Source organism: Rhea pennata, chromosome 3 (genome assembly GCF_028389875.1).
Source record: "Rhea pennata isolate bPtePen1 chromosome 3, bPtePen1.pri, whole genome shotgun sequence".
Lineage (NCBI taxonomy): Eukaryota > Metazoa > Chordata > Aves > Rheiformes > Rheidae > Rhea > Rhea pennata.
This window is the reverse complement of record NC_084665.1, coordinates 41762059-41788792: the sequence shown is the minus strand read 5'-3', so window position 1 is coordinate 41788792 and position 26734 is coordinate 41762059. Positions and strand designations below refer to the sequence as shown.

Here is a 26734-nt window from a genome sequence, read left to right as displayed (position 1 = left end):
TTTTAAGCATTAAATGCACTAACTTGAAAATGGGTAAATGAGGAAGGAGTAATATGCAAGTACTTTATAGCTTGCTTTGATGCCAGTTTTCTGACTAGTTCAGAAGGAACATCACCCTTCTATAACAGAATTTACTAGCTCATCTCAAAATTGATGAGAAAAAAACATTGATTTGAGATCCCATAATACCTAACAAAAAGAATGTTTTGTTATAATTATGGTATGGCTGCTGCTGCTCTGCTACAGTATTACTTCCCTCTGTCATCTATCCGTTCATCAAGGATCGGTGGTACAAACAGCCTTCGTTAAGTTCTTTGTCATCTTTTTATAAAGAAAATCCCTGGGACTGGGATTCCCAGTAGTAAAATTTTACGTGCTGGTCTGCGTTTAGAGATACTTCCCAGAAGCAGGCAGCTCACCTGCTAAGAGGACTGAGCTCTTTCAGTCCCACTTGGTAACTGGCATTCTCTCTCACAGGTACAGTTGACCCAAGACACCTTCACCCATGATGTATCATCCAGTGTGATCTCATCCCATTAGCTTATGGGAAGATAAAATCACATATGGACATTTAAAATCTTTCAGAAAAGGTGTGCACAATTTGTGTGTAATGTTTATGTATGCATTACACTTTTCTGTATTTTTTTTCTTCTTACTAGAAGACTAGAAAAATGGTCACCTCATCAATAGTGATTACGCCAACAGTCTACCCAGGAAAAAGAAAAAATGAAAGTCTCTGACTATTACTTGTCTATTGTCACTGTATAGATGTTCTTCCCAGCAAGTCCTTGATATTGGCCAGGGAAAGAGAAAATTCCCTGTCAATCATCTCAAATATGTGTTGAATAGGATAAAAGAAATAAATCTTGTCCTTTCCTATTTCTCAATAATGAAGTAAAGTAACCTTCTGCTTCCTTTTTTCTGTATGCACCCCTGTTCTTCCTCAAATTCCTGTAACAGAAAGCAGACCATCTACTCTCCACCCCTAAAAATGCAATCCATTAAAAACAACTTGTTCTACTGTAGTACAAAATCACTATCTTGTCTCTGCTGGTGGCTGCTGAGCTAATCTCTAGTGCAGCTATGTTGACTGTTAATGGTTTTGTGGTAATCTCCATGGGTTTGGAAGTTTTGTTCCTGAAACAGTGCTTCAGTTCAAATATTTTGGCAAATTGAAAGCAAATATTTTCAGGAAATTAACAAGATGAAATCCTGGTGACTCGTATAACATGTTCCATGTATTTGCTCCTGTCCATTTTGCTAGACATTTAACCACAATATCCAGGGGCTATATTGCCCTTGCAGGGTTTGCACAGGGACAGATGTGGAAAACCATAGCGTAATTTAAATGTGTGTATTTATAAATATCTATTTAATGACGTAAATCTATCTCTTCTTTTTTTTCCTTGCCCCAACTGCATGTAGGTGATGATTACCAATAGAAAGTTTACTTCAACTAGATTTAAAAATGTGTGTATTTAAGAGCAGCTCTCCTCCATGCTGTTCCTAGGAAGTTCTCTCAATAGCCCTATCCTTTCCAAGTGACCTGTGCATCATGTTTCTATTAATTCTCAACCTTTTTGGAAGCAGAGTGTTGTTTGCTGCTGACTTTGCATAGGCAGTGGGCTCTGGTCTTGAGGCTCTGCCTTTTAGAGCGCATGGGGTGCCAAAATGCTGCAAGGAGCTGCTATATTCCTTTGCAGTAGGAGTGACAAAGTGGTCAGTAAACTACTTATATTTGCAGAGTGCAAGAGTGCCTCCAGATCAGGCTAGCATAATGGTGGTCCCAAAAAATTACAGCATGTACTGTTCCTAGAGATTGGATCTCTGGTTGTCCCTCTGGTCAGTTGATTTGCAAGCTGACCATAACAAAACCCTTCAAAGGAACCATTTGTGCTTATTGGGATACTGTTGTTCCTGTGTTTCTGCTCGTTAGTTGTCTTTCGTGTCGATATATGAACTGGTTTTGCTATTGCATACACAATTTAGGATTTATATGTTGGGCTGAATGATTTGTATAATTTGCATTTGTTATGTGTATTTTGTGACTTGACTCTGTTTGAAAGGGGTGGGTTTTTTGTAGGCTCTTCTGTTTGAAAGGGGTGGGTTTTTTGTAGGCTCTTCTAAGCCGTGTGTACGTTCAAATTCTTAATATTTATTTGTACGTTCTCACAGCTTTATAATCTTAAATATAATCCCTAAAGAGTATTTCTCCTTGAAAGTCAAATTTAGTTTTCACAATTGCTTTGCATCCCTATTCAGATTTGAATAGGAAGCACAAGTAATTTATATAGAATTCAAAAGGTGTGTGGGGGGGAACCTCATGATGGCCCTAACTCTCTTGTCAAAGTTGGATGGTTCTTTAGGGGCAATGTGCTATGTCAGATGGCCATGCTTGGGAGGTCTGACATTTAGAGACTACTCAGAACCCAGAGCTGCCTAATTGAGACCAGGATTAGGATAGAAATGCCTACAAGTGACCCCTGCTGCATGTGGACTGATAGATTTCTTTCATTTAAATAAAACACCTTGTGATCTTACTACAAAAACTATTTTTTAAGAAAAATCTTTCACTGTAATAGTAATCGATGATTATTTTCCCCCAATTAAATAGAGATAATATCTAATTAATAGCTAATTATTATTAAGAATAAAGAAGACAATGTTGTTTGACATTGGCGTTAAGCCGTGCAAAAATTCCCTGTTGCTTTTACATACCGTACTTAAGAGTACTTGAATGACCATACTGATGGCAGCTCTTACCAGAGGCTTAATTACATCCTCAGTCCTGTGCACAATATCACTAATTTCATTGCTTTGAAGGCCTATTTTAGTAAATGAAAATAAGCATGTGAACAGCAGGGCCTGTAAAATTTTACTATGTATTAATTTGAAGTGTGTGTGATTTTGTAGGTGTCGGTTGCCTTTTAGAGATGTACCTGTAAATGCCAGCAAAAATAGAAAATATATTTCACTTTTCATTAGTTTATCTTTGTTTTTCTTTTTTTGATTCTTTTTTATGCCCCTTTATTTTTTTGATTATGATACAGAATGAAGCATGAAACAAACGAAAAAAAATGTAAACTCATGAAAATATCTTCCCTTCCAGAATTATTTGCTAAATTTATGTGATGGTATTGTCAGTGCAAGATTATTTTGAAGTAGTATTGCGCGTTTTCTTACCTGATGTGAAAGAATGGTAAAACAGTGGATGTCATAAATCACTTCTTAATTCATTTGTTTTCTAGTATATTTTTGATTTGCTAAAAAGCTTCTAAAGTTGTTTTTTCTGTATTTATTTCAGAGTATGAGTTCTTTTATCACCGCTTAATCATTCTCATTTGTAAAAGATACATTTGTCTTTTCTGTCAGCTTTGCTGCTATTTAAAATTCTGTGAAAAACATCTGCTAGTTTGGAATTTAATGTTGCATTTTTCTGCATACAATAGAATCAGCATCAGTATGAAAAGAATTAAATAATTATTTTAATCTTTAATTTGCCTCATTTTATACAGAATTACTTTATTATTTCATTTTATCAGATTTTGTAGGGATAAAGAGAGGTCTAGTTAATTAAACAGCAAATTTTTACCACATACATAAGTATTGTTAGGTGAAGATAGCTTCAGATAATTCATGAAGTGAGTGTTTAAAGATTGAGCCAGTATTTGAAAAATCCTCCTTTACATTTTCCAGTAAATTACACTTATTTCACCGAATGAGCAGCTCCACAGTGTACTCATCTGAAAATGCCTTGTGAAAATCAAATTATGATTAGATTAGAAAATACCTTCTAATGAATAAGAAATGCTTATTTCAAGCGTTACAAGAACAGAATTGCAAAGGGTACTGTATACTTCAAAAAGGGGAACTTAAAATATAAATGGTTTTCAGTTGTAATGCTGAAAAAATAATAATTTATATAGACTAAAATTATTTTGCGGTCATATTTCACCAATGCTTTAGTTTTTGTTTAGTGAAACTTCTTACTTTGTTCTCCAAACTGAATTGGATGTGCATGGGGAATGGCGTTAATTCACTAATAATGATGTTTCCTGCCCCTGTTGATATTCCTGGGAGTTTAGGCAGCTGCAATGCCAGACACAGATTAAATAATATATATATATTTTAATTTATATTTAGGAGTAATAAGAATATTAAAGTTGCAGAGCTAAGCACCAGAAGCTGCCTGTTCCAACCTTAATGTAGTCTTGTTGTAGATATACATTATGATAATTCTGTTCCTTGTTATACTGAAAATCTGTTTCAAATTTTCTTAAATGCAAGATTGTCATCTGTCTTTTTGCAGTTCTGCACTCTATTCCTTGTCTCTCACATACATTGAAAAGTTAAGTATCTTGAAGAAATACTATCTGATCATGTTGTAAAAAGCTGCATCACAAGTGATAGGCACCGAGGGATCGAATTAACGCTGCATGAGAAGTGGAGTTGTTATCAAAATACTTTAGTTGGTGGTTTGTTTCTGTTTCTCCCTACAATTAAGCTGAGGCCCAGATACTATAAGGTAGAACTACCACTTGCAGCTTCCCAGGAGAAGCAAATGGGAACTAAGGATAACATGGAAACTAGTTGGAATCTGCACAGTTTGGGAAAGATGTTGCCTGATATGGTTCCCTGCAGGAACAGTGAATAAGACCTAGTGATGCTGGAAATTTCTCTGTATCTTGAATTCCACTCATATGGTGATGCCCTAGTGGTGGAGTGGATTTGACATATTTTAGGATGCTCCCACATGTGTGGGACTAATGCCCCTTTTCACAGGAAGGATGGGGTATTATTTTCTGTTGTTCCATGAGCTGATTTCAAGTTCTGAGACTTCATATGTTTTAAGCTATTATTTGAGTTATTAAACGGAAGTAAGATGTAGCATTTAGAATCTGGGGGGGGGGTATTTTCACCATGATAATGCATGGCTCCTACCAAGTTATTTTTAGTTAAATATTTCTGGTGTTTGGAAAAGAAGAATTTAGTTGGTATCTGTAAACATACTTGGATGGGACACTTCTGGTTCTCGAATTGTTGTTAGTGTGTTCTCATGGGCAACATTTTTCCTCTTATCTTTTTCTCGTGAGGTTGATTACTGTTTCTGCTGTGGTCATTGCCAGACTTCTTCATTAGAATTCTTGCTTTTCATACAGCTTGCACCTTGGTGACCTTATTAAAAAAAAAAAAAAAAAGCTATTTTGAAATGCACTCACTCACTCACTCCTGTATGTATACATATGCGCATATGTGTGTGCATATATATGTAAAAGATGATACTGAATTTTGGGATTACCAATGAAAGCAACAGGAATAAAATTGTTAGCTTTTCAAGAGCTATACTTGCTTGCTTGATATTTTTTAATGGAAGCCCTAAGACTCCTATCATAATCTTTGAGGATTCTGTTATGGCATCGTTGTTTTGAGAGTTAGTTTTAGCACTTTCATGACACCTGAAATCAATGGATGCATTCATGGGTTCAGACCTGCAGGTTGAACATCTGGTGAAAGCTGATGAAGGCAGAACACTTTCACCAGAGGTTCTCGTACTTAAAATTTCAAATTGTAGGTCTGCGTCAGAGCCTGAGCCTGTTAAACCCTAGGGGATAATGTATAGCCCATCTGTTCATTGAAACTTTTGCCTGAAGGAGTGATTGTAGGATGTATTTATATTCTCAGTTGTAGTTGTGCCTTTTCAAATATTTAGTTGATATCTTTCAACTGAACTGTGTTTTTGTTTTTCAAAGGTCTCCTAAATTGGTATACTCTTGAAACACATTTTAAGAGTGTTGCAGAACTTCCCTATCTTTAACTTGTACAGACAGGGAAGAACTCAAGCCCCACTTCATTAATATTATTTCCCCATTCTTAGTAAACTGCTGCTCCCAAGAAGAATACAGAGAATCGTCTGAGACTTCTGTTGTTCTACAAGAAAGTATGCAACCCTGTGGGATTATTCAGTTAAATTATTTGTCTGAATACCTTTGCATATCTGTTACACTCTAAGAGTGTAATAAGTTGTTACATTATTTTGAAGGGAGAGTACTAATGATTTTACAAAATTTTGCAAAGATGGTTCCTCTGTCTTTGTATTAGAATTTAAAATTATTGATTAAGTTTATAGGTAGTTTATGTAATAAAACAAAGCAGTATTCAAATTTTAACGAGGATTTTCTTCATCTTTTCTGAACGTTTTGAAAAGGAAAAAGCTTATAGATAATGTTAAGCAATTAACAAAAAAAAAAAAATAACTGTGTGGAATCTTTTTTCTGGCTGAGGAGATGGTATTTGTCTGAGACATCATGACCTACCGTAAATGATTTAGGCTAACATTTTCATGGGAAGAACAGAGACAACATAATTATGAAGGTGCTTCAGGTGCAAATATTGGCACCAAATTACATTCATTTGTTCTTGTAGGATGTTTGAATGAATAATTACATTGACTGAGGAAGATACTAAGGCTTGTCTAAATGAGGAAGCTAACACAAAATAAGTTATTGTATGAATTTAAAATATAATAGCTATTCAGCCCTAACTCCTTACGCGAACAATTTTATTCTGTACTACAAATGCCCTTTCACAGTTTAGTTGACTTGAAAAACATGCAACTTCCCTCTAGCCCCAGTGAAGAATAAATATTTATATAGGGAGTTAGTTTGGAATAGTTATTTCATGAAAAAATTACATTGTTAGCTTATTCAGTATCTTATAGCCCTCCTTAAAAGCATTCTTAGGACAAAGTTCAGTATTATGGTGCAAATGTATTCTTACAATTACTTGTTATACATGGGCTTACAGCAAAATATATTCCTTCTAAGTATATTTATGAAAGAAATGTTTAAATTTTTGAAATGAAGATACAACAGTAAGTTCAGTGTATCTTCACTAGAAACGAAGATACTAGCCATGGTTATGCACTGATGGTTACGTGTGATAAATCAGTAGACTCATTAACCACGTTAGATTTACTTGACTTAGTTTAGTTGATCTGTAAGGCCTAATGAGGTAAAGAAAATGACAAGATTAAGTGTCTGGGTTGTTGTAGGATTTTGCCGTAAGTAAGTTATTTTCAATAATGATAAAATTACAGGACAGCCTTCATTCTCTTGCATAATATTGAGTGAACATAACAAAAGCTGGATTCCTATGTAGTGTTGCTTATATAATAGGTAGTGCAAGGAAACTAAATGAACACAAGAGCTACCCTATGTCCAGTGGCTTCTGAAGCTGGCTGCTGCTCTTCTGCTTACTGGCTTTCAAACACAGTGAATTCTGGACATAAAGATGGAAGCCTTCAGATGGGAAAATCAGAAAATGATTGAATGCATGTATCTCGTAGGTCCTTAAGAGAATAACATTGACTCTGTATTGCCGTATTTAAATATGGTATGCATTTTGTCATTTCATAAGAATGTAGTGTCAAATACTTTAATTAGCTTGTTTTCAGTTTGCATGAACTACTACTGTTCTAAAAAAATGCTTTATTTTGAGGAGCTTTGATCACATTAAGATTTATCATCTTAATTTATCTCTCTACATTCTTAAATATATTTTCTTTGGTTGTATGTCTTTCTAAGAAAATAGAAAAACTGGGATTAGAGCTGCATGGAAACAAACAGCGTTTGGAACAAGCCCAGCAGGATGTGACAGGAGCCAGAGAGGAGTGCCTAAAACTGACAGAACTGCTGAGTAAATCTGAGCACCAACTGCACCTCACCAGGTACCCCTTATCCTATTACATGCTATAGTACCAATTTCATTCTGCTAATTTTTGCCACAGGCTTCCCAACAGTTGTTATAGATACTTGCAGTTATTGGCTACATGTGCTGCCCCCAGTCATATTGAAAGTGAAGATTTAAATAAAAAATGAGTTACAAACTATAATTTCTGGAAGTGAATTACTGGGGTGAAGAAAAGGCAATGCTGAGCTACAGTGATGAGCTGCCATACTTTGGGGCAGAAAGAAGAGTGGGGAGGAGCACAGCTATGTTCTTTTTATTGTTGCTGTGTTTGATGTGACAGATATATTTTAAAATAATGTTTTAAATCATATTGTATGGCACCTTTAAGCATAGGAATTCACACATTAATAACATGAAGCTACTGCAGCAGATTGACCAGGAACATATCAATATACATGATTATGTTAAGCTTCATGGAAGATTAAGTAGTTAAAAGGTAATATTACAGTCTGTGAATGGGATAAAAGCTCAAATACGTGAAGAGGATGTTTAAATGACTTTCCAAAGTGGAGATGATGTATAATGCAAACATTACATGACTGGAGACTTTGTATGAGCTTATTCCATCCAAGGATTAAATGGAAATGCCCCAAGGTTTTTACTGTACTATTGTGTATGCCTTTCTAGAAAACTCCAGAAGTTTAACTGACCAATAATCCTACAGCTGCCAAACGACAAGCTGAAGAGAAATATTATCTTTTGCCACAAACTCAACATTTTCATTTTATTGTTCACGAGGCTTTGTTTTACTTTTTTCAAGAGTGGACATTCAGAAGCAAATCTGGAGGCTTTTACTCAGTCCTTAAGCAAGAAGTTGAGTTAGTTTAAATTTTACATGGGGGAAAAAAAAATGCAGATTTTTATCACTTAACAGACTGTCTGCATGTTTATCCAAGTCTTGTACTCTTCAGGCTTTGTGAGAATTCTGCCATTGAGTAAATGGAAATAAAATAGTCTCATATAAACTATTAAATTCAATGAATCGCTTTTTTATTCAGATACATTTCTGTGTAATTCAGAGCACGGTAGTTTAACAGATGGAAGAAAGTACCACTCTAACAGCCTGTATTTAGAGAATAAATATGCTAGAGGTTAATGAACTTGAAAAAAGTTTGGGGTGAGTTGTTAAGATATCTAAAGTTTGAATTCAGCAGAACTTTACTAATAATGATTTGTTGTGATAGTTAACCAAATGGCTTACCACACTCCTTTTAGCAATAGGCTGATTATATGCAATAAGGTTCTGGATATCTTGGAGAAAATCTGACTAGCCAATATATTTTTGCAAAAAATACTTAACTTGTAAAAATGAGGACTGTCAACTACTTTTACACAGCGTGGTACTTAAAGCTGGGTACCTAACATACAGCTGATTCAGGTAGCTCTTTAATCTACTATCTCTGGCTCAGAAAGTTCCTGAGCTGCAAATCACTGGAGGCTGAAACAGTATTTTAAGGAAGTAATGCTCTGTGCTTGCCCAGTCCTGATACTGTTTCATAGAAATCTGCTTTTACCTGCTATTGGAGACAGACACTGGAGTACACTGACCTAGTGTGGCCACTCTTATGGTCTATTTTTTTTTCTTTCTTGTTTTAATAATTTGTGTTCATGATATGGGTTCTGCTTATAAATGTTAAAATATGTTTTATATGCTGATATATAATTGTCAGAACAATTTTACCTATTAAAGCATGAGAAGTGGAATCAGATCATCTTCCCTGATACTCCTCAAATTCTAGAGTACTATGTTCTGTGTAGCTTCTTCCATCATCCTTATCTTTGGAGTATCTGACTGTTTTCCAGGAATACATTACATGATGTTGCTGTCGCAGGTGAAAAGAGGGGAGAAAAAAAGAAAAAAAAAAAAAAGAATGAGAGATTTATTGTTCCTGAACAACACCTACTTACTGTCCTCACCTGTTTTCACTGGTAGGGTCAGGTTAGAGCCGTTCTCACAGTCCTTCCCCCTGCCCTGAGTCGCAGAAGAAAAGATCCACTGCTGAAATGAAACTTGTCCTCAGCATGTACTCTTTTTTTTTTCCTTCCTCTCAGATCACTTCCTGCCAGAAAAAGATTTTCTGGTTTAGTGAAAGTTTAAAAGTTAAATATCTGTAGTGTATCTGTTTTGCATTTTGAACCCAATATATTTTTAATGGCTTGGTACATCCATAGTTGTATCATATGAACTTTACTCACTTAGTCTGCCTTTCTTCATTCTGTTCCCTTCACCTAAAATGGCAGCTGTACTTGTGAAAATACTTCAAGGCTAGTGGTAATGGCAATCCTATGGGAGTTACAGAGTCATTCACTGTGGCACTTGCCAAGGAAAACAGATTTTAAGCTCTAGAGTCCTGCCTATGGGAGGTTGCTGCAGAAATTGCACTGATTTAGTGTGCCTCTTGGGTATTCTGGCCTTGGCCTCATCTTGCTGATTTCCCTATTTTCAGGACAGAACCAGCTGGTCAAATCCAAGTCTCTTCACAAAGCTGAACTTGCAGGAAGCCTGTACCATTGTTACACTGTAGATAGTCTTTCTGTTGCCTTGCCTGAACCAACTTGTTCTGGCAAAAATTAGAGCTAGCTGAGGAGTTAAAGAATCCTTTGTTTTATATGAATAGGTGTATTACTAAAGAGAAAGGCTTGGAGGATTAGTAAAAAAAACCCTTATTTTTGGATATTGTAAATAATGTGTATGAAAACACTGGAATTAAATACATGAAAACCACACAGTAAATATTATAGAGGAATAGATTAAATGAGAGAATATGCAATCTATGTCTTAAAGAGACAAAGAAAATGCTCTGCAAAACTATTCTTTCTTTAGAACTTTCACTTGTTATGTTGTATTTTTGTTTTCAAACACTGATGATATATTACCAACTAAACGGCTTCTAAATTAAATGTGCTTCTTAAAAACCCAAGAAGAAAGGTTACAGTTAGCTTTTCTAAAATATTTCCATGGATTTTAAGTTTGCCTTTTCCTGTAACCTTTCTAATGGAGCAATATGTGACAGAGCATTGTTAGCAGCAAGCAATATGTTGCCTAGAAATCCATGCTATTTAGTTAACATGCATTCTCTGCTATTGAATCTAGTTAGTAATTCTAATTTGTATGTTTTCAAATGACTGGGAAAATAAAGAACTTTTGCAGTGTATTCTTGATTGCTTGATTGTCAGTCAGGTAACTTTGCAGGTGTCATCTTGCTGTGAGACTGACCATGTTTATTTTAAGCTCCATTTAAGGGTTTTAGACTCCCTTCCCCCCCTTTTTTTTTTCTTTCCCTCCTGGTTGTTTCAGCTTTGTGGGTGCTTGTGTGAAATCTACAGTAATGGAAGAATCTGCTGAAATTACCCCGGAAATCAGTGTGAAATTGCCATTAATTCAGCAAGGTTGGGTCTTGCTAAACGAAGCTTATCTAAGTCCATTTTCAGAGAATGTAAAACAGATCTGTTCTTGGTTCATGAGAGAATAATTGCTAAAAATCATTTTAGTGTGCTAGTGGAAAAGATTGCATAGACGATGCAAGATGTTAAAATCTGTGCAAACTATTAATATGTCATCTAATTTTTTTTCACTCTTTTTATGTAATGGAATAGTCATTAACAATCTTTCCTCTTTTTGTTACAAAGCAAACCAAAAGTTAGTATTCGTTTCAGTTGCAGTTGGATGTAGGTTGTTTGCGTATGCCAAAGAAGTTAGTTAAAAATGAAGTAGTGCGGAAGTCATTGAACTTCAAAATATGACTTCATATGAAGAAGAACCTCTTCTCAGGCATGGAGACAGAGAGAGGGTTCATGATGTGTTTGACTAGAATGTCATGTAAAATTTGCTGGGAGGTGTCACTGAAGCCGATATATTCTACTTTATTTGCTTGTGTGCAACATTCTGAGCAGTACTGAATGTCCGCTCGTGAGTGGGGAAAAATTACTTAAATGGTAGCAGAACCCATGCTTCTAGGTCCAGGTATGTGACCTGCCAAGATAATCTGAACACTTGTGTGACTCTCTTGAAAGATTTATATTAAAGAAAAAAAAGGAGAGAGAGAGAGAGAGAGAGAGAGAGAGAGAATAGTTTATATTACAGTGAGGACAGTGGCTGTTGTGGTTCTTGATGTTGCATTTATGTTCCCCCCCCCCTTTTCCCTTCATTTTTAAAAATTAGATGATGAAACATCTCTAGAAAGTAATATCACGCAGAGAGAGGCATTTTGAATGTACGCTTGTTTTTAGCAGTGCTGTAGCCTTTGCAGTTCTGGATACTTGCTGTGGATCAGTGCTTCTAGCAGCCTCTTGCTAGTTTCAGCAGCTCCATTAACATTAATTGTAATACATGTATAATAAATAAGGCACATCAATCTCTCCTTCCACCTCCAGTTCTTGTGCCATTAGTTATCCACGGAGGCTCTGCTGTGGTGCTTTTGGGTGTCGCCAGAATGCCTCGTTAGAATTGCAGCGTGCCTCATGCATCCCTTTGCCTATTTAGGCTGCACTATTATATTCTAAAATATAAGCTAACTTCTCTGTTTACAGAAGGTGACTATACATAGCCATCTATGCAATTGAACAGTACCTAGTATTATCTGTTGGGTTTTTCTAGTGGCATCTGTTAGCTAGCAGCATACTTACTGTGGTGCTTTTTCAACAATTTTAGCATGTCAGAAAGAGCCCATCATCTATGCTGGAAAGGAGGTAACATTCCAAGAAAAATGCTGTTACTAATATTAAATTGCTGCGATATGCTTCATGTTGCTAGACTGACTGATTTCTGAAAGGACTGATAACACTTCTATGGGGGGGAGCAGTATTGAGGTGTAAGCTGTGATTGATTTCTAATATTTTTTTTTATATCCTGTTAATTTTGTACAAAAACATTATTTTAAAATGCAGGGAGGAGTGATAACATGTAACAACTCTGATACCTAATAAACTTTTTAGATTCTGCTTCATATGTTTACTTTTCATTAAATTTAGGGATGGTTGCAACTATGTTGTTGTGATTCAGTCAACATTTATTTCTATCTGTTTTTCATATACAAAGGCACCGGGATGCCAGAAAATAAACTGTTAACGGAGAATTAACTTCTTTGGCATGCTTTCATACTTATCTTCCAAATTAAAGAAAATGAAATGGGCAGAAGCGGAGTGTAGATTACCTCCTTTTTGTCAAAAATGGTGGGAATTTGAAAATTAATAATAAAAAAGGGAACAGATGCAGTAACATGCCAGAGGGAGATTAATGTGGAGAGTAAAATCTGTGAGCAACAAAACTGAAGCAAACTGAATCAGTGGGAGGTGGTTGTACAATCAAAATCAGGATAAAAGAGAAATTACAAACAACCCTGCACTTGTCAAAGTAGTAGTAATGAAATCCGGGCTCTGCCAGCAGCGCGAACCTGTGTTAGCACTTTGGGGTAAGGCCGGGAGCCGGGTGCCAGGTAGGAGGGCGGCGCGAGGCTGCTGGGCAGCAGCCATCGCGTGCCGAACAGATGGCCGCGAAAGCTGGCCGGGGAGGGGCTCCTTAGCAGAACTAATCAGACAGTAACAGATAGGGCAGCTGGGAGGACTGACCACCGCGCGGCGAGCAGCGGGGTAGCCGCGGCCTGCCCCGATGTGTGCAGCGGTGCGCCCCCCGCCCCGCCGGGAGGAGGGGGGCCTTGAGCCGCGTCTTCCCAGCGCCGCCGTGGGCGAAACGCGGGGCGCCCCGGCGCCGCCCCTCGCGACCCTCCGAGCCGCCGGCCCCGGCCCGCCGAGGCCGCCCCAGCGCGCGACGGCGTCGCCCGCTTCCCTCCGCCACGGCGGCGGCACGTCGACGGCGGGGTTAGGGGCCGCGCGCGCGTGCGGCCGGAGCCAGCAAAGCGTCGGGGCGGCGAGGGGCCGAGCGGCCCGGGCCCTGCCAGGCGCCTCGCGAGCGAGGGCTCGGGTGACCCGCGCCCGGGTCTGCGCCTCCTGCGCGCCGGCCGCTACTCGCGCGGGGAGGAAAGGGCCGGAGGCTTTCCCGCGCGAGGGGGAGGCAGTCACGTGCGAGGGGGTTACCGGCTCCTGCCCTGTGTTGGCGGCTGTCGGCTGGAAAGAGAGCAAGAACAAAATTTTGTGAAGGAAGCGGGGAGGAAACCTCCCCCCACCAAGCATGCGAAGAGAAACCTGACGTGTTCCTGCCCCGTTTTGTTGGTCGTGACGCGTTTTGGACAATTTTAACAAAGAAATCTACACCTCCCGCATCTGCTTTTGAACTTGTGTATCTCCCCTTTGCAGAAGGTTTATAGCTTGGCTCAATTACTCATTTTGAGCAGGGAGGGGAGGAAACGTTACAGGGATTTGAAATAGGTGGTATAACATAGCCATATGCTATTTATGCAGCAGTTTCTGCAATAAATCTAATTTGGTGCTGTCAAAAAAAATTAGACTTATTTGATATAGCAGCACATTAGTAAATGATTGTGGTAGCTTTGAAAGTTGTCATTCACTCTGCTTTACTTATAACAGAATCTTGCAAAGCTTTTCTTTTTTTTTTTTTTCTCTCCTTTTTTACTTTTTTCTTTTTCCCCGAGCAACTCTGTGAAAAATCTCTCAGTTCTTTGTCCTGCAGCTGTAGAAACTGCAAATATTTCCACAACTGAAAAGAAGGTCTTGCTTTAAGGTAATTGAAGAAGGGGATGGAAGAAAGAATAACCTCTATTGTTAGCAATTATATGAATGTATAGGCAGAAAAATCAATAGAATGGAGGGGAGGAGATGGATTTCTCCCTTGCCTACAGGTTTTCATAGTGCAGCTGAAATTGTTTATCTCATTATACAGCATGTAGATAAATTAGCTGCTCTGCGTTATTATAGAAGGTAAAATATTTTACCTGCCATGATAAGACCATATGCTGCTTTACGAAGACGGATATTGAATGATCTGAAATAAATCGGTGCTCTCGTCTTCTGGCAGTGGCTTTTAGAAATTTCTAAGCTTTATGTCCTGATAATACACAATTATTTAAATATCTTACTATTTAAACATTTATACATATTAAAGATTATTACATAAACATTTAAATGCCGTTAATGAACTTTAAAAAGAAAAATAAAGAAAATGTAAATACAGGAGTAAAGGAGAAATCTAAAATCAGCACTTAATTTTGGATATAAAAGTCTATAAATCACCTTTTTTTTCCATTTTCAAAGTGTTTAAACATGGTTGACAATTTAATTTCTTGTCCTGCAATACAGATTTCTTAAGGAAAAGGCCATAGTGCGTTTTCAGAGTTCAGTCTTAGATTTATCTAAATCTTTCTCCGTAGCATTTAAACTGCAACTGGTCACATTGAATTTCTCTAATGATTTCATCCTTTATACATCGCATCAGGTTGCTGAGGCAGCCAAATTGCTACTGCATGTAGAGTGCGGTTCAGGAGCAGTAACAATACTTAAAGCGCTTTGGAGCGAGCAGTGAATTCAGATGAAATACAGAAGAGACTAACTGCTGTAGAAAACAAGCATCTTTTAAAAGGTCTTTTGTTTTGAGCATTTATTATTCAGCACTAACAGTAATAAGTTTATGCGTGTATATCAAATGTTTACTTTGATCTCATTCAAATTAGGTTTTCTATTTGTGTGACTAATGACAACAGGATAATGATTCTTTTTTAAATCATAAAAGTCTTTCAGACACGTGTATTCCAGACTGCTGGATTTTTTTTTTTTTTTTTTTGATGGATGTGCTACCGGAGAAACATTTCTGATTTGTTTTACTTCTAGGACCTTTCTCTCTGGAACATGTGAAAGCTTGTTTTCCCAGTGAGCTAAAATGTATTTTTTCTGTCAGCACTTGGTATTTGTTGTATGAACTTAAGCAATTTTAAAAGATGCCTTGTGCTTTTAAAAACATAATGAAATTTGTTTGTTTTGTTCACCTGCAGTGATTTTTTGTTTGTTTGTTTGTTTTTCTTCCTATGCAGGATTCTGTTCCTGAAATTACTACCTAGAAATAATTTCAACAGAGAACCCAAAGGGTCCTCAGTTAGAGACTTGATCGAACTTGATGTTTTAAGAACATTAGCTATAGGCTGTCATCTCTGTAAAAGGTAGTTGGTGAATGGGGGGGGGAGGAAGTGAAAAATTACCTGCGCGTGCCAGCTTTGGCTGCCTCGCTGCTCTCGTCACACCCTTGCTCGGTCCCGTACCGCTGGCGATTGGTCAGGGGAGAAAGAGGGAGCTGGGGGAAGCCTGTCCCGAGCCAGAGCAGTTCTGCCCCTGCTGCCGAGTGCTCGGCAGAGCTGACCCGCTTTCCCTCGGCACTGGCAGCATGGCCAGCTTAATAACCGTGCTGCCACTGGTTGCCCCTCTATTCCAGGTGATCTGAGTATCGAACTACGTTTTTGCAGGAACAGGAGCAACTGTTCGTGATTATCTTCTCCTTGTGGGTCATGTACCTTCTACAGGGCTCAAATCAAAATAAGAAATAAGGGTTTCTCTGTAGCTAGGTGGGACACTGCTGCATATTCTTCTCGTTCCCGAGTTCCTCTTCTGTGCATTTCCAGTGCTGTCTGTGCACTCTCGGGAAACTCGGGTAGTTTCCTACAAAAGAAGAGAATAGCCACAGGAAACATTCCCTTGTAAATGCAGGCACTAATCCCTATATAAAGGATCTATCAGTAACAAGTTGCATCAGTATTACACTGTTATTCAGCTAAACTTGCATAATATTTGTCAGTGGAATTTTTATTAGAGTCAAATTCAGACCTAACATAAGTATAACTGCATTTCTGCTAATGAGATTGGATTACCTCCTGGATTTGCTCCCAGAAAGCTTTACTTTAAATTCCTTTTTAGTAGAAGGGAAATAAAATGGGTGGTTCATTATAATTGCACACAGAACTTAAAGTATGTATTTTATTTTTTGGTACTGTATTTTATCTTGATGAAAGAATTCATTTTTTTCTTATTTTTCAAAGGATACTCAGATATATGCAGTGAAATTGAAAGATATTTATTATTTTAGAAGAATGAGACTGTTGAAGAGGCCAGTTAATAATTCAGGACTTAGTGGTTATCAGAATCTATTTGTGAAAAGAAATATGGTCACAGGAATTGCTAAAAATAATGTATCCTGTTGACAATATGAATTTAGTCTTAGCTCTGACAAAAGAATCTTTACAATTCCTCTCACCATGGAAGGCAGTGTGTTAATAGGGTTGCATGTGTGTGTTTTACAAGGTTTAAAAGGAGGGGAAAAAAATCTAGATTATTTCATTTCTGAAGTGTTGCATTTTAAACATCTGTAGGTAAGTAAAAGCTGTGTTCCAGGTAAAAATAATTTACAGTGATTGGCCACTTTTAGCTCTCTAAATCATTTACTGTAATCTTATTCATTCTGCAATTCCCATTTTACCATTGTGTTTGTAGTTAATATCTTTGTTACGCAGCATTAAAATGTCAGTCAAAAGATTTTCATTTGTTACTTTGATTTATTTACAATATTTTGCTTGAGCCTTTTCCACTTCTTTGCATAGCTTTAAAAGTCCTTCTCATAGATTCTGTCAGTCTTTACAAAAAATACAGAAATGAAAAAAACATATTAGCTGTTGATGTTAGCAAATGATCATTAAAATGCATTATTTTACTTCAGTGTGATTTCTTCTTATACCCCAAACCACTCCTCACAAAGACAGAACTGTAAAGAACTTTGTCTTCTGCTGGTTAGCAGAACTGGATTGAAATCCATGCCGACAGTTCATTTGACAATGACCTTGAGGGGCTTTGCTTCTTGAAGAAGAAAGCAGAAGCTTGCGGTAAACAAAGTTCACTTCTGACAGATGGATTGAATGACAGAAAGGTTGCGAGTGCCAGAATAGCCCTGGCAGAGGAGGAAATGTTCAGTGGAATCCAACAGGAGAGGAGGTGTGAACAGGTGCAGGGTTGCTGACGGAAGGGGAACCAGATGGAAGGAGCCAGAGCCAGTTTATTTAAAGGAAAAGGCAGAAAACACTGAAAGGCTGTGCGATCAGCGGCTAAAAGTGTGCATGGAAGAAGGTAAAAATTCACAAAGCAAAACTGCACAGTGGGATATCTAGCACTTAACATAATGGTAGTAATTTGTGAGTTTAGTTTTAAAGTTGCTATTGAAATACATTTTTCCCTTACTTGTGACAGCATAAAGATGAGAGTTTTATAACCTGACCCCCAAAAAGAAAAAGATTAACTATCTATTATTTCTAATAATAATGTGCAGACAAAGTTCCACTCAGGATAATGTTAATATTGTGCTGTAGTTAACCAAAGCAATAAGAGGGATGTGAGGCTGGATTTTTATTTTTAAATCACCTGCTCAAATCTAGCTCCTGTGATATATGGGTAGATAAGTATGTCTTTTATTGCAATGTTTTTTATAATATTTAAGCAAATCAAGAACAGTCAGGTACAGTGTAATGTTAGGCTGGTCTTTGTGGTCACAGCTTTGTCCGTTTGCTCTAATACGTGATAACCTTACTGTATGTTGGGGGAAAAGTCTAGCTTACCCTAGTTCAGATACCCCTGCAAATCAAATGTTTTCTTTGAAATGGTTGACCTTCTGGAGAATACTTTGTTAAGTCATTTTGCTTCTTCCCAGGCTGCTCATGCAAAGCTTGGACCTTTGGAGGTAGCGAATGTGTTCAGGTCTCATTAACCTCCCCAATAGTTGGGTATAGTGGACAACTTGAAAGGATCAGGCCAGTGCCTAGGTAGCTTAAACTACAAGTTATGTGCCTGTCCCAACAGGGTCTGAGAAATTGGAAGCAACTGCTCAGCAGTCGTTCGTAATACATCTGTGATCTACTGGATCATTCAGCTGTACTGATTTGGTCCGGATCAGGTGTGGGCTCACAGTCACTTTCCTTTCGAATTAGGCAGAGCGTGCAATGCAGTGTTTATGCTGACTTTATGCCAGCTGCAGTAGGACAGATGATACCTGATTCAGCATAAAGCTTGCTGGTACGAAGTTAACGTACCAAAAACATTGGTTTTTTGAACAAATTTGAATTGGCAGAGTGAGTTCATAGCAGATAAGTCTCTACATCATTTAGCTGCATCATTTTTTGATTAAATAATTAGGAGCCTGAAGGCTGGATTTACTGTATTAGCAGGCTGAGCCTTATAGTGCAGTTTTGCAATTGCTCTAAGCTGATCTATGTCTATGTTGCCGCTGAGAAAGCTAATGCCATCTTCTGCTATGCCCATATTTCCAGCCCCTTGCTTATGCTGACAGTGGAAGGCTAGCACCTTAGATTAGATAGTTCAGGGAGCTGATTGAATTGAAAAAGAATCATTTGTTCTTGCTGGACAAGTTGAATGAGTGCTAATCACAGGATATAAAAAAGGACTACACCTTATACTGGCACTGTTGCCTTACACTGGCTTAAATCTATCATGAAACTGCATGTTCAGAGACGGCTGGTACTGAATTCAGGAATCACCATATGTCAAGAAAATTACTCCTTTATTTTAAATATAGTGAAAATAATTTACACTAATTTACATAACTTTGTATACACAGAGTGAATGCCTGCAAAAATCTATGATAAGCAAACATTTCAACATTCAGCCGTTTGTAAAAGTGGCTTGTGAAAGAAGAGAAGCAAAGAGGAAGAGAATATTCCAGAGAACAGAGCGCAACACTGAAACACTTAGGACTATGTACTCAAACTTCACAAAAACCACTGTAATGAATCTTCTCATCCAATTCATATACTGTTGTTTCTTTATGGTCTCATCAGCCTAATAGTTCACAATCTTAATATCATTGCAGGATAGATATTTACATACAGAAGAATCAAATTTTGGGTTCAGTCAGTATATTTGACCTAATATAGTATGTTAATTACTGTCAGAGACTTTTTTTTTCCCTTCTCTACCAATGAAATAAGGGACAGTTAATGATAATACTTAGGTGTGGCTTGGTATATAGAGAGTTATCCAGATTGAAAAGTAGTTATTGTTTACATTCAGGAGCTGATAGCTTTCAGTTTATATTTTCTGAAGGCAAAATACCAAAGGAATTAAATCATCTTATAGATGAATTGTTGACAATTTTTTTTCTGTTATTCTGAATTTAAAGGCAGTAAATAAATGCTCTTGTTTCATTTTGTTGCTTAATCTATTTCGGTTCATAGCAGTAGAGATAGAAAATGGTAACATCAATTATGAGTATACTCAAGGTAACTATATTCAGCTTCTTTATACTCTGTAATTCCTACTTTCGTAGAATGTGGATCTTGTGTCTCAGTTCCTATCCCTTTTTCGTCTTTCTCCTGTCCATCAGTATCTCCAATAAATAGTAATTTTGAAGTTGTTTTCAAGTACATCAAGTGTTCAAAAGCAGAATAAGAATCTTTTTTGTGCATAGTCTTTAATGAGTGATATCTTCTGATGCCTCAGGCAGGCTTTAAAGGGCAATGTGAAAGTCTTGGACTTTGCATTTTATTGTTTCTTTGACCTACTAATGTTAAGTGCAAAGGTATATAAAAGTTATAATATGGTTCCAATTATGTAATTACATTCCAAATAGAGAAATCTGGAAATAAATTTCAGCAGGAGCAATAAAGTCATATGCACCAATTACCCATCTCAGCAAAACCGAAATTCCCAGGAAAAAGTAGAATTTAGTGAAACAGTAGAATTTAGTGAAAAAATCCATTATTTGGATTGTAATTAATCTTTTGACAAAAGTTGGAAATATGGACAGAGCTTAATCTTTTTTTGTATCCTCCCCTGAAAGTGTTCCTTGGATTTGAGGTGTTTTTGTGAAGTAATAGTACCCTGGGACAATTGTCACTTCCAATCTTTTATTTCAGGTAGTAAAAGCTTTTTTTATGTATATTTGGTTCATTAACCTACTTTAGAAGATATTTCTATAGCATCTTCTAGCCTTTCAGATCTATATTTAAAGAGCAGCAGCAATCTGAATGTTTAATTTCTTAACAACTCTAAGCTTCTGACCTTTACTTCTCTCATTGCTTGCAGTAGTTTCTGCTTAGCATAGTTTTGAGAAGAAAGGTCTGGCATTTCGTTATGTTAGGATACACTCTGTATCTATAAACTAATATAACTAGGCACCTTACATCTTAAAAATAAATCTAAAACTATTTTTTAAACCTGAGTTCTCAGGAATAGAACTATATGCACTCTTAACAGAGTCCTCTGATACTACCAAAAAATTAATACAGCAGTCACTGCAAAATTTGGCCATACAAACGTAGGCTGTACTGAAGCTCACCGAACACAGTGTGCTGGCTGGGGCAGGTTCCAGCAACTTGAGCTTTCCACTGAGAAGACCTGGCAGCGGGCTCCTGAATCAGCATCCGGTCAGTTCCCACAAACTCACGTAGACACAAGAGCATCTCAGTGGGTAACTCCCCCAATGAGATACAGGAAGGGCAATTTTTCAGCTCCTTGGAGAGGTTTAAAAAAGTGACCTGATCATGATGCTTTTACAAGTTATTTCCACGCAATTCTTGTACACGCATGCATGTGTATGTCGTCTTAATTTATTTTTGGACATAGGAAAGTTTGTTTCATGCTGCCTCTTCTTACTGTAAATGCACAGAGAGCCACAGTATCCAACCAGTCTAAACACGTACTGAAAAAGTGAATACCTTTATTAAAAAAAAAGATCGGGACAAAAAATCTACAGTGTTGTGTAGGAAGAAACCAGAAAATACTATCTTCCCAGTTATGTCCTTGGTCACAGCAATCATAGGTATTAATAACGAAGTATTAGGTGAAAATATGTAGGCCTAGGAAGTAGGCTGTGCTTCCTCTTGCAAAGGAAGATGACCAAGACCACCAACACCAGGCACAGGGTTCCTAGGAGCCTGACTTAAGGGAGAGGGAGAAATCTGACACTGAATCTTGATTATTGACTTGACCTTAAACATTTCAGCAAGGTATATGCTCTAGAGGTCTGTTAACTTGTGTGGAAATAACTAATTTTGAATCATAGCTGCACTTAAAACTGGCGTTTACTTATTTACCTACAGGATTTAGAGTCTTACTGTGTTGCATTTCCTAGTCTAAATACTTGAAAATATTGAAAGATTTCAGATAGTGTATCATATAACTCTGGAAGTATATTCTCCAGTATAAATATGAATAGATTACTTCACTGCTGTTAATTGAATGGCAGATCTGAAAGGAGCTTTAGGAGTTTTACATTAATGGAGAGAATGATTTAGGACCGTTTCTGGGGAGAATGACTTTTGGTTGTGTGATAATTTCCTTTTTATATTTGAAAAACTGTCCACTCACCAGGAGAAACCGAGCCGTTACCCTTCTGTGTACAAATTAGCTATGATATGAAAACATATATGAGGACAGAAGGGAGGAATTGTGAAGCCTTTTGACCCAAAGTATGGTCTTATTCTATGTGCCTTTTTTATCACCTTTATTACTGTAGTATCTTAGTACTTTCTGATAAGGCAGTAAGAGTCTTTGCAAATATTTTTCTGATGTTTCCCCTAACATGACTAGGGCAGGTAGTATAACCTCTTGTTTCAAGTTCTGTTTGTTTTTATTGTGATTGCTGCTATGTGGTTTTTCCCTGTTGCTTGAGAGAAGAACAAAGATGAGCTCTGATTTTTCCATTATTTCCTTGGCACTTGTAGTTGAAATAATAATATGAGCAACCTGTGAGAAGACGGTTCAGAAAGCTAGCTTAGTAGAAAGCTTGCAAGGTATACAGCATAAGACATTGTACCCAAAGGTATTGGCCAAAATCTTGAAAAGATTCAAATTAACATAAGCTTTCAAGTCCTGTTTTCAAAAGTGGCATAGTGCTGTGAATGATGTAAACGCTCATGAGCTAGATTTACGTAGAGATGCTGAGAATTAAACACTTAGGTACTTTCTCAGAATTAGCCTAAACTGAAAAAGTTTGCTATAGAGAAGCATATGCTACATGTTCATTTTCAAACATACTAAGAGGGGAAGTTTACCTCCTCTGGAAGTGCTGAGGGAGCCCCCAGCTGAGTGTGTTCCCTCTTCTGGCAGGGTTTGCTGTGCAGTCGGTCACAGTGGTGGCCTTCCTGGCTAACAGTTAGCTGGGGAAAGGTCCAGACTCTCCTGCTGAGGCAGGCGGTGCAAGCATCAGTATTAGACTCGACTGGCTCTCTAGCTTCCCAAGTGTGAATGTTGGTAGTGAGTTCCAGGACTGGTCACTGACGAGCAGTATTATCAGTTCAGATACCTCAGATGTTTGGAATATTAAACGCTAGCTACTCCTTAATAATTTATATACTCCAGTTTAAAATATGTATATATGAAAGCCTAAAATATGTTCTAATTATGTTTTAATCATGATTATTAAAAATGTCAAAATAAGGTTCTGATAACCTCTGGTGTGCTTCTAAGCTAAGACAATGGCTACAATTTTTTAATTTGCCTGATTAAGTCCATAGTCCTTACTAATGCAGCTGTTAACTTTTTACAAAACATCACACACTGATCTCATGGAAAAATCAATATAGGGAGCACGGTTACTTCACATCGTAGTTGCTTTGTGAGAAGACTTACTGGCAACCTCCAGCCAGAGACCTATTTCTCCACTAAAATTCATCCTATATTTTTCATTTTATATTTTTATTGTTACTATTTTTACTGTAAGCAGAAAGTCTTGCAGAAATACCTGCTATTGATCTTACAGAAATACCTACTATTGAAGTGCATTGTAAAATTCAAAGTTCTATCATTCAAAATTTTGTTTTCTTTTTGCAGCCAAAATTACTAAGCTTCATATTATTTATATCAAATTTTACTTTCGCATCACTAGATTTTAACTCCTTCCTTTTCCTTTATTGAGAAGGCGTTTGGCAGATATTAGTCTTCCATTGAAAATGGAGAAATCATCCAGTTTTTATTTATTAGTGATGGGAAAGTTTTTATTAAATCTGGTTGCTCATATTCAGGTATACTCTGAGCTTAGTTTCAAGTCAAAATGAATCTTTACTTTGTTTACAGTGAGGACTTTTTCAAGGCTTGCAAACGATGGCAATTTCCCTTTTCATCGTTCTTGTGCTGTAAACTACAGTTTATTGTGGCCTCTGTTTTATCATGAAATTTGGAAGTCATGGCTTTCAGTCACTGCAAACTGGTATTCAGTTCGTTGAGATGCGTGGACAAGTTAATTATGTAAGCCGCTCTCAACAGCTATAGCTCAGCCTCAGAACAGTCCAAGTGTTCAAAACTAAGATCATGATGGAAAACTTGTACTTCAGAACGGAGCTCAAGCAGGTGGGGCATCTGGTCTGTATGTGAACAAGTCTTTGATGGTAACTTCTCACTTCATTGCATAAAAATGAAAATAGCCATGAGTTCAGTGCTTGTGCCTGGATAAAACTGACCACAGTGATGGCCAAATCCAGAATTATTTTCAGACTGACAGACATTTATTTATTTTGTGTTTCACAATGGATGCTATGTGTGGAAACTTTAATGTTTGCTACTGTCTCCAATTTTGATTCAGTCTATGAATTCTGTTAGAGCACAGGCGGCTGCAGTTTAACCACGCCACACCATTTTCAGTGATAAAAGTAGTTGATGCTTTAAAAAGTTCCGGTACAATAAGCCTTTAGCTTTCATTTATGATTCAGATCTTACTTATACCATCAAAAATAGCCTATTGTTACTTTGTTTTTTATTGTCTGTGTGCTTTCCGTTAGTCAAGATATTTAAATACAAGAAGTTTTTAATATGAAAACTTCTCAAGTTCTTGCAATATGAAATTTCTGTGTCTTCATGTTAGTTCTGGAGGACTATAACTGTTCCCTGTCTATTCATAGCCTTTCTTTTTCTTAAGCCAAGAAGTTTCCATTAAAATCATTTTATTGAAATAGTTCTGGAGTAGAGTACCAGTCATTCAGTGAAACAGTAGAAATACATAGTAAGTGATATAGGCAGATGCTGGCTCACTTTCTTTCACATAAAGTAGCCAGTGTCAAACCTTCTAAAATTCTTGCAGCGTTTGTTGTTTGTAGCAGGAAAGTTACCAGTAGTTCCTGAAATCTCTAGGGCCCTAGATCATTCTTCTGTATGTTTTATTCATTGATGTGAGTTGATGTTTTTTCTGTATGTGTAAAATATATTGAGGAAATTTCCTGTAGGAAGGCAGACAGATTGAAGTTGGGGGCAGGGGAAATGTCCACTACTGATGTGGGTGAAAGACTCGCCTCTCTTTTTTAGCTTTGGCTTCAGATCTTTTTGTTCCTCAGCAGCTCTAGGCCCCTCAGGCGTTGCTGTAACATATTTAAACGTAGAATATGTGGCACTAGAAACATCTCAATCCTGAAATTTTCTAGGTGCTAGAATTGAGACTAGTCAGTTACCCTTCTACTTAAGACTCATCTGTGTCTTCCTAGCCTTCCAATCAAGCTAGGCTTACAAGTCTTCCTAGGCTTACAGTCACGCTCTTATCCACTACACAAAACTACCTGTTTTCACCCACCATGGATACACTTCACTTCAGATATAGGGAGCTCCCCTTGCCTCCATTGTTTCTGAACTCCTGTTAGTTTACTCTACATAGTAGGTAGCACAAGTGAGTGGCTTTTTTTGGATGGATCCCCTTACCAGAGGGTTCCTGGTGGCTGCAGATTCTCCATTTGCTTTGAATTTGCCCATTGGCATGTCTCCTTTTTAGACAGGAGGGACCCTAGCAGTGAGAAATGGATGTTTACAGGTTTGCCTTGGTAGCTTCAGCTGTGCAGCCTGATGCATGCTGAAGGCTACCCCTAGCTGAAAGCCAGCCAGCCAGCTGTGTACCAGATGACAACACAGCACCCAACTGCACACAGCCATCTCGCACAAGACACTACTAAATAAAATACTGTGCTACTGTCACTTCTTTAGCTGAAGGTGTCTAGGGGCTGTGTTAGGTGGTAGTGCATTTTATTAAGCAGTCCAGTGCTCTTGACAACTGTCTGAACATCAAAGATATTTGGAAGGGGGGAAGAGAGGGGTTTGAATAGAGTGATTTCCAGCAAATACGGAAAGATTGTTTTATAATAATGCTTTCCATACTTGGAACTTAGACTTAGGAAGTGATACATGCATCAGTCTCTAGGATAGCCCCAGTACAGTTTCAAAGTAATTCTGAGAATAATGTGATAAAGGTGCAGTTCGTTGTATGAAATTTCCTTGGGGAAAAAAAAAATGTTTCCGTATAGCTACAAGCTCTGTATTTAAATGTATTCTCTACGTCAAATAAGTCTCAATTCTATCTCAAAAAAAAAAAAAAAAAAAAAAAAAAAAAAAAAAAAAAGCCTGTGACTTTAATGAGAGTTTTGCCTAAGGTAGAGCTTGCAACATCAGGACCAGGAATTAGTGTAATGTGACCCACCATTTGTATTGCTTTGGGGTAAATTTAAGAGAGAAGATTTAACATTGTGTGTGTCATGCTGAGATATTGCAATATCTCGGATGGGTTATTAGGCACTAAGCCAAAGGTTAAGTGCAGCAACCACATGAGATATGGCTTTATCCTTACATGATCTGTACTCATATTTTGTTTTTTGTTGTTCACTGTCATGGGTACTATTGCTAAACTAAACAAAACATCCATAAGACTTTATTGAAACCTAAGCTATTAAACATAGTTTTGATAGAAAACTGTGTGCATGTATGTCATTTGAAATCTAGAAATCATCCCCCATATGTGTGAACTCCCTGAAATTTTGAATCTAGATCCAAATGTGTGCCTGATTTGAATATTCACAACCTTTGGGAAAGTCTAGATCAGAATTTGCAGTTCAGGACCTTTTCTAATCTTTATGCATATCTCTTTTTGCTTTCTTATTTTCCATGCTTTTTTTTTGCTTGGCTTGCATTAAATAAAATGCTTCAATGGAGTGTGGTTGTCTGGCATTTGTTTTGCCTCAGGAATAGGTTGCCCCATCTTGCATATCTGGTCAAGTAAATTGCTCTCTTGCCTGCATACTTCAATAATAATCCTGGGCTTTAGACCTTCCTGTACAAC

General features: G+C 37.4%; 1 protein-coding gene across 8 annotated transcripts in view; it reads left to right on the top strand.

Annotated features, from left to right (window-relative positions):
- The window catches only part of SDCCAG8 (SHH signaling and ciliogenesis regulator SDCCAG8), a 111892-nt gene that overhangs the window by 33177 nt on the left and 51981 nt on the right, over positions 1-26734 (top strand). For all 8 annotated transcript variants that reach the window (XM_062572134.1, XM_062572133.1, XM_062572129.1 and 5 more), the window contains one exon: positions 7584-7726. In XM_062572134.1, the coding sequence (XP_062428118.1) occupies positions 7584-7726 (143 nt within the window). The remainder of the gene's footprint in view (positions 1-7583; positions 7727-26734) is intronic.